This window comes from Elephantulus edwardii, unplaced genomic scaffold (assembly GCF_000299155.1).
Source record: "Elephantulus edwardii isolate Elephantulus edwardi_28Jun2011 unplaced genomic scaffold, EleEdw1.0 scaffold00068, whole genome shotgun sequence".
NCBI lineage: Eukaryota > Metazoa > Chordata > Mammalia > Macroscelidea > Macroscelididae > Elephantulus > Elephantulus edwardii.
This window is the reverse complement of record NW_006399818.1, coordinates 8,778,470-8,787,267: the sequence shown is the minus strand read 5'-3', so window position 1 is coordinate 8,787,267 and position 8,798 is coordinate 8,778,470. Positions and strand designations below refer to the sequence as shown.

At 43.2% G+C, this 8,798-nt stretch overlaps 1 protein-coding gene across 1 annotated transcript in view; it reads left to right on the top strand.

Moving 5' to 3' along the window:
* The first annotated feature begins 200 nt into the window (after positions 1-200).
* DEPDC4 (DEP domain containing 4) overlaps positions 201-8,798 on the top strand; it is a 47,049-nt gene continuing 38,451 nt past the window's right edge. The window contains 2 exon segments of the mRNA XM_006903641.1: positions 201-324; positions 8,343-8,511. Of these exon segments, the coding sequence (XP_006903703.1) occupies positions 201-324; positions 8,343-8,511 (293 nt within the window).

Sequence of the window (8,798 nt, the reverse complement as noted above, 5' to 3'; positions counted from 1 at the left end):
GGAAGAGGGTGAGGAGGGGAGGGAGTAGGGAAGAAGAGTAAGGGAGGGGGAAGAAGACAGAGGGACCGGCTGGCCAGGTCATGACGTCACCTCCGCCTTGCACGGAAGAGGCGGGCCCTGGAAGCCCTCGGGCCCCGCCCCCTGAGCCGCGGGGAGGCGGAGTTACAGGTCCGCAGGCGGAGCCGTGGTGATGCACGCTGATGGCGGTTCTTTTGACTCCACGGTTCCGTAGCCTTGATGATGAGAGCGAACTTCCGGACATAGGACTAAGCCGGTCCAGTTTCGTGAGCTTTCTGGGTGGCCTCTGTTGTAAAAGGAAGACAGGTGACTCAGATTTTAACCAAATGTGTAGTAAAGGTGGGGGGCAGCTGAGGGAGAAGGGTGACGTGGGCTCTTCTCAGGCTTCTGGGCCCCGCCCCTCTCCTGGCCCCGCCCCCTCACTGTCCCTCCTGCTGTCAATGGCTCTGGAGGAGACTTTTCTGGAGCTTCGCTGAAGTGTCAGAGGAATCCACAAAAGCTGTGCTTCTTAAATTTTAATTTATGTTCTAATTACTTGGAGATCTTTATTAAAATGCATGCTCCTACTCAGGAACTGACTTTCGTAGTTTGCATTGCTAATGAGCTCTGGAGACCTAAGGGATGCCAACCCAGAGGCACGCAATTCAGATCATTCAGCTGCTCTGCTGGAGCAGATAGGCAGTTTACAATCTCAGAAATCCACTGGAAGATCAGCTATGAGTTGGTTCCAACTAAATGATGTTGAGTTGAGTTGAGTTGAATAAGATGCTGGTCCCCAGGCTACATCACACCTACTGACGCTGGACGAATGAAAATAATAGGCCATTTCCTTGAGCACAAGGATATTTTCTTTTTACTAGCCTAATTGGTTCATAAAATTTAGAGAGATAGGTTTTCCCTCGAATTACCCTTTTATCTACCACTCAGAGCCCCCCCAGCCCTTTCCTCCTCCCACATCTCTCCTGTGTCTCTTCTCCTCCACCGGTCTCTGCACTATCTTCATTGTCTCTGGATAGTATTTCAAAGAATGACCAAGGAACAGTGTGTTCCAAAAATTTCTTTGAGGTGTTGGCTTTTTATTTCTATCATTTTTGTAATTTAAAAAAGTCTTAATATAAATAAGAGTATTCAGTAACTCATAGCCAAGGATGGGAAGAGTTTAAACTAAAATCTAGCAACAGCATTCTCATTGTTTCCATTTATTCCCTATTAATTCTTGAAAAAAATATGAAAATATATGAGAGGAGGGAGGGGTCTCTTTTGGAGTGATGAAATATTCTGACTCAGTTAAAGATGATTATATAATCGTGTGTGTGTGTGTGTGTGTGTGTGTGTGTGTGTACCATCAAAAGGTATCTGGACAGGTGCAAGAGGAGATTGTCCCTCCTTCTCCAGCAGAGCATCTGGTGGATTCTAACCACTCTCCTCTGGGATTGCAGTGCAGCTTCTTGCCACTAGGCCACCAGAGCGCACCATGATTACATAATCTTAACATGTTCTACACCTTAACACCTTAACTTGTTCAAGGATTAATTTTATGGTATATGAATTATATCTCAATAAAAAAATATAAATTATACATAAAAGTTATACTATTTTAGAGTTCTATAAAAGATGAAAAGTAAAAATCTTTCCGTTATACTCCCAATTGAGTAAGGTAAACTATTTGGAGTTTATCCTTCCATACCTGTTTGTTTATTTACATATTTGTATATAGGATAGAAATTAATTTTTACTTAGGTAGCTGATAATACACATTATTCAATCCTTGGAGGTTTTTTTGTTTATTTGTTTGTTTGGGTTTTGGGGTTTTTTTCCAAAAATAAGACACTTCTAAGCCCTAAATTTAGCACTACTAGTGGGAAGAAGCTGCACTGCAATTCCGAAGACACCTGGTTCAAATCCACCAGATGCTCTGTGGGAAAAGGATGGGCAATCTACTCTCATGCAATTAACTACCTGTGAAAACCCACTAGAGGGCCACCTACAGGTTGGTTCTAACTCTGAAGTATACAACAACAACTTCAGTCTTGGCTATCTGGTATTATTTAATAAGGCTATATGTACATTGTTGTTGGTATGGAGACAGGATGCATCCCTGGCATACACCCTTCCCAATTTTGAACCATGCAGTGTTACCCTGCTCTGTTCTGACTACTGCCTCTTGATCCAAGTACAGGTTTCGCATTAGCACAATTAAATGCTCTGGGATTCCCATTCTTCTCAGAGTCAGCCACAGTTTGTTATGATCAACACAGTCAAATGCCTTTGTATAATCAATGAAACAGAGATAGACATTCTTCTGGTATTCTCTGCTTTCAGCCAAGATCCATCTAACATCAGCAACAATATCCGTAGTACCACGACCCCTTCTAAACCCAGCCTGGACTTCCGGCAGTTCTCTGCTGATGTGGATTGGTGGAAGATCTATTAACAATCTGCGTTATGCAGATGACACAACCCTGCTTGCTGAAACGGAGGAGGACCTCATGCACTTGCTACAAAGGGTCAGGGACTGCAGCCTTCAGTATGGACTGAGGCTCAATGTCAAGAAGACAAAGATTCTCACCACTGGACCAATTGGCAGCATCAGGACGGATGGTGAAGAGATTGAGATTGTTCACAGCTTCAGTTTGCTCAGCTCCACAGTCAACACTCTTGGCACCAGCAGTCAGGAAATCAAAAAGCATATCGCGATGGGAAAGTCTGCTGTTAGGGACCTCCCTAAAGTACTCAGGAACAATGGTGTCTCTCTGGAGACTAAGGTGCGCCTGATACAGGCCATGGTATTTGCAATCGCTTGTTATGCATCAGAGAGTTGGACAATGACTAGGGAGGACAGAAGGAGAGTGGATGCTTTTGAGCTGTGGTGCTGAAGAAGAGTACTGAATATACCATGGACTGCCAGGAAAACAAACAGATTCATCTTGGAGAGGATTAAGCCAAGCTACTCCTTGGAGGCAAGGAATCTGGGGCTTCGTCTGACATACTTTGGACATGTTGCCAGGAGGGACGGGTCCTTGGAGAGGGACATCATGCTTGGGAGGGTGGAGGGACAGCGCAGGAGGGGAAGACCCTCTATGAGGTGGATTGATTTAGTGACTGGGGTAATCGGGATGGATGTGTCAGAGGCAGTGCGGTAGGCGCAGGATAGAGCAGGGTTTAGGGCTGTTGTGCATAGGGTTGCTATGAGTCGAAAACGACTCGACAGCACATAACAACAACAACAACATACGTACATTCTGTCACTAGAGAGATTTCGTATGTATGGGGAAAGTGTTGCTGCAGATGTTTTTGGCAGCCAGCTAGAGGGCCTCGAAGGTTCACCCTTGGCTGCATTTTGTTCCAGCCATCATAGTGAGGTGTTTGCCAGTTGAGAGTTGGGATGGTTCTGAGCCAGAATAAGAGGCACAACAGAGAAGCTGATCACATTGTAATTGGGAGTCATTTGGTGGAGGGAGATTTCCTCAGTGATTCTACAGAGCGTGGAAAAGGATCATTCCTGGGATCTTCTTCCAGTCTCTCATAACTGTGCCATTTAAACTCTTTATTAATCGTTTTGCTGATCTTGAGAAACACCTTTTTGTTTGTTTTCTAAGAAAGATGTTAAGAACATAGATGCCTATTTGGAAGTTAGTTGAAAAGTACCCTTTCTGTCATTTAGAAAGTCAGATACTGGATTAGTGGATGGTACAGGGCTCTGAGTCCAACTTGGGGGTATATGACAACAACAGCTTGTGTAAGAGCATTTTTAAAAAGTTGAATTTACAATAAGATTTGTGCCCCTGGGTACCCTGAAAAGATAGTGAAGCCTTTAAGATTCCATTCATCCCTTGTGGGTTCTGCAGGTTCTGATAAAGTGGAACTCCTTAGGGACTCTCAAATAATCCCTGTGCTCTGTGGAAGACTTTTTGAGATGGCCCAGGGGAGCCTGGTTGGCCCAGACACATGTCAGGCTTGCCATAAGAGCAAAGTCATCTGACCACAGATTTGGCCACATCATTAGGCATAAACTGACTAATGAGGCATGCTGGGAACCCATTGCAGCCAGCCCTGTGCTGGCTACAGTGAACCTACAGAAGAGAATCTGCTTCCTCGCCAGGGGCAGTAATGCCTGCCATTCACAAATTCTGCTTCTAAAGTATCTCAGATGGTCTGCCTGAACTCACAAGACTTTGGTGCCTCCTACAGAGTAATATATTAGACGTCCTTGTCTAACTATTGGGACTCCATTGAGCAAACCTTTCTACTGATCTTCAGGTCCCAACTGATGGCCTCCCCAAATGACCCTTCCACCCTAACCGTGTCTCTCCTGTCCTTGAAGAGTGTTCTTGACCACAAGTTTCCCCTAGAAGCTGCTTGGGGATACAGGACTGCGTCCTTTCCCGTCTGTCCCTCTCTCCTCTGAGCCCTCAGCCTCCAGTGCTCTCTGAGAACGGCCAGCTGTGTTTCTCCCTCAGAGAGTTTACCACTATTCTAGGAGGAGAAAAGATATCCCAGATCCAAACATTTTCTATAGGATTTTTAAATTATACCTTAAGCAAGACAAAACCAAAACATTCCAGAATAAAAGAAACTATCAGCATGCCAAAGGAATCCATTGGATCTCAGCCATGGTTTTTATGTAAGGCAAAGAAGATCGCCAGTGCACCTGGTGGCAGGTGATGCTAAACACTGTGACAACGTGCAGGGTGACCAGCTCCTCTGTGTTTAGGGTTTGTTTTCCGTTTGTCAGAGCAGCAGAGGGGACCCCACTGTTCCCCCTGGGTAGACGGGGCCAGGGGCTCACCATTGTTTTACTGCCCTCATGCTGTGTTTGAAATTCCAGAACTCTTTTTTTTCTATGTAAATATCAAAAACTTATGATTTGTGGAGAAAAAAAAAACCACTGTGGGACTGATGTGTCAAATGTGATAATGATTGCCCATGGTGGACATGGTGGAGCTCCTCTATTAAAACAAGCTTGGAAGCAGGAGTGGCATCCACTTACAAAATACCTTGCCTCCAGACGCTATGAACTTGATGAAACGATGAAAGTTACACAAGTATTCAGGTCTTTCATTCATAGGATCTCTGTGAGTCACCTAGGACTCAGCGTCACTTAACAAAAACAACAACATACATACTTTGGACATGTTGCAAGGAGGGACCAGTTCTTGGAGAGAGACATCATGCACTTGAGAAAGTAGAGGGACGACACAAGAGAAGGCCCTCAATAAGATTGATTGATTCATCCATGACTGGGATAATTGAGGTAGGTGTGTCAGAGACAATAAAGTTGGCTCAGGATAGAGCAGGGTTCAGAGCTGTTGTACATAGGGTTGCTATGAATTGCGGGCGACTTGATGGTACAAAAGAACAACATAAAGCAACATCTTTTCTGGACAAGTCCCTGACGGCAGATTTTACTATTGCAATTCATCTTTTCATTTCTTGACTGCTGGTGACAAGAATGTTGATTATGGAGCCAAACAAGCTGTAATTATTAACAACCTCAATCTCTTCTCCAACTATAATGGTGCTGCCAGTTGGCTCAGTGGTGAGAATCTGTTTCTTCTTGATGTTGAGTTTTCAATCCATATTGAAGACTACAGTCCTTGACCTAATGCAGCAAGCACTTCAGGTCCACTGTAGTTTCAGCAAGCAAAGTTGTATCATTTGCATAATGTAGATTCAGCAATCTTCTTGCATAATGTAGATTCAACAGTCTTCTTCCAGTTCTAATGTCACATTCTTCCTCATAAAGCCCAGCTTCCCGAATGATCTTTCTGCATATAGATTGAAAGGGTGTGGAGACAGGATGCATCCCATACGCTCTCCTTTCCTGATTTTGAACCATGCAGTTTTTCCTTGCTCTGTTCTGAGGACTTCTTCCTGGTCCAAGGTAAGGTTTTGCATAAGCAAAATCAAGTGTTCTGGGATTCCCATTCTCCTCAAAGTCAGCCACAGTTTGTTGTAATACACACAGTCAAATGCCTTTGCATGGTCAATGAAACACAGATAGACATTCCTCTGGTACTCTTTTTGGGTTTCTGCCAAGATCCATCAGACATTGGCAATGATGTCTCTAGTTCTATGACCTCTTCTAAACCCAGCTTGTATTTCTGGTAGTTCTCTGTCAATGTATTATCCCAATCTTTTCTGAATAATCCTTTAGTAGGATTAGGTGTACCTGATTCAGGCCATAGTCTTCACAATTACATGCTTTGTGTCAAAGGACTGGACAATGACTAAAGAAGACAGAAGAAAAATTTATGTCTTTGAGTTGTGGTGGTGGAGAAAAGTCATGAACATCTGATGGACTGCTAAGAAAACAAAGAGGTCTGTCTTGGATAGAGTGAAAGCAAATTTCTCCTTGGAGGCTAGGATTTTGAAGCTGTCTCCCACACTTGGGGCATATGGCCAGGAGGGACTGGTCCTTGGAGAAAGACATCATTCTTCTGAATGGAGGAAGTGCAAGAGGAAGACCCCAGATGAGATGAATTGATACAGTAATAGGGCAATGGGGGTAGGTGTGTTGGAATCAGTGAGACTGACTCAGGACAGGCCAGGCTTCAGGGCTGCTGTACTTAGGGTCCCTTTGAGTCACAGGTGACTCGGTGTCACATAAAAAGAACAACAGTTCACTAGTTGATGGACTCAATCCAATGGATCAGGAGTTGCACTGTCAACACAAGGCAGCTGGTTCCAGTGCACCAGCTACATGGGCCATCTCTTACCTTGCATTTCACAACCTTGAAAACCCGCTGGAGAATTAGCTGTGAGGTAAACTGGCATTGGGGGAGAGTTTTTGGACATTTTTATTGTTTCTGGATTTTCATAACAAACTTTTAAAAATAAAAATAACTATTGAGAGACATATTGTGTAGTTTTATTTTGGCTCATTGCCCTCTATTACTTTTTTAAAGCATTTATCACTGGTCAAAAGGGAATAAAGAAAAGGAAAAACAAAAAGTCTCATGAATTCTCATCACTATAATAATCAAGACTCACGTGTCTATGCATTCTTTCAAAATGTTTCCTGACATAATAGTTGTCAAGATTAATTAAGCATGTTGTTGTTGTTGTTGTTACATGCCATCAAGTCACTTGCGAATCATAGCAGCCCTGTGTACAACAGTCCTAACCCCTGTTCTATCCTGTGTCACTCTCACTGTCCCTGATACATTTATCCCCATTACCCCGTCACTGAAATCAATCCATTTCATCAAGTGTCTTCCTCTCTTGTACTGTCCTTCCACCCTCCCAAGCATAATGGCCCTCTTCAAGGACAGATCCTGCCTTGCAACTTGCCCAAAGTATGTCAGACAAAGCTTCAGAATCCTTGCCTCCAAGGAGCAGCCTGGCTTCACGCTCTCCAGGATAAACTTGTTTGTTCTCCTTGCAGTCCATGGTATATTCAATATTCTCCAGCACCGCAGTTCAAAGGCATCAGTTCTCCTACCATCCCTAGTCATTGTCCAGCTTTCTGATGCATAGCAGGTAATTGCAAAGACCACAACTTGTATTAGGCACACCATAGTCTCCAGACTGACATCGTTACTCTTCAGTACGTTGGAGAGGTCTCTGCCAGCCGATTTTCCCAATGCAATAAGTCTTTTAATTTCCTGACTGCTGGTGCCAAGAGTGTTGATTTTGGAGCTAAGCAAACTGAAGCTGTTAACAGTATCAATCTCTTCTCCATCTATCATGATGCTGCCAATCGGCCCAGTGGTGAGAATCTTTGTTTTCTTGATGTTGAGCTTCAAGCATATTGAAGACTGCAGTCCTTGACCTTCTGTAGCAAGAGTTTCAGGTCCTCCTCACTTTCAGCAAGCAGGGTAGTGTCATCTGCATAACGCAGATTGTTGATGTGTCTACATAGATACTAGCATACTGTTGCAGTCATAAGAATATATTCACATCCATAAAACATCCTCATGTTTACTTTTGTTTTTATTGGTAGACAGTTTTTATGGTACAGCAGTAGTAAATACATTCTGGTTTATATAAGACTTCTGATTGAGAAACTTGATAGAAACTGGCGATTTATATGCCATAAGGAAGCATAAAGTCATCAGCACTGAAAAGCCAATGTATATTTGTTTGATCTAAATTAGGAGCATATGTGTATTTCTTTTCTGGATTCTCTGGTCCTTTTTAAGCCACTCAGCTCTGGGATGGTGTTATTCACTCCCTTTATACACAAGAGGACATAAAAAGAAGACAACATAACTTACGGTTACACAAGGCCTGTTTTACTGGTTCTGATGCTGTTGATGTCGTATTAACTCATCTGATGCAAAATATGTTCCTACTTAGCAGTGACATCTCTTGTCTGAAAGGAGTACATCTTTGCCAAATCCTAATGAATCATAAAGTATTTGAACCAGCAGGAGTGAAGCTATTAAAAAATGAGAAGGATTTGGAATTTGAAGATTCAAGCAGCAGTCTTTACCGATTTCTGAGCTTCAAGCCATCTCGGGTGTTTTGCAAAAGAAAGAAGGATGTCAAGTATGAGCTCATTGATGAAAAAAAGCAAAAGAATATTCACGGTTATTTTTTTTATTATTATTATTAAATTTTATTAGTTTCAATGAACATTCACAGGGATTCTGGACTTTCACTCTTTCATTGCCGCACCATTCTCTCCACCCTCCTCCCCAGTTTGTTCTTCTTCCCCGCCATCCGAATGGCTGTTTTAATTGCCCAATTGCCACAGTGCTTGTCAAAGTCAGTTCTGATTAATCTCCTTTGTCGGTGTGTCCTTTGCCATTCCCTATCACTCCTCCCTGAGAGAG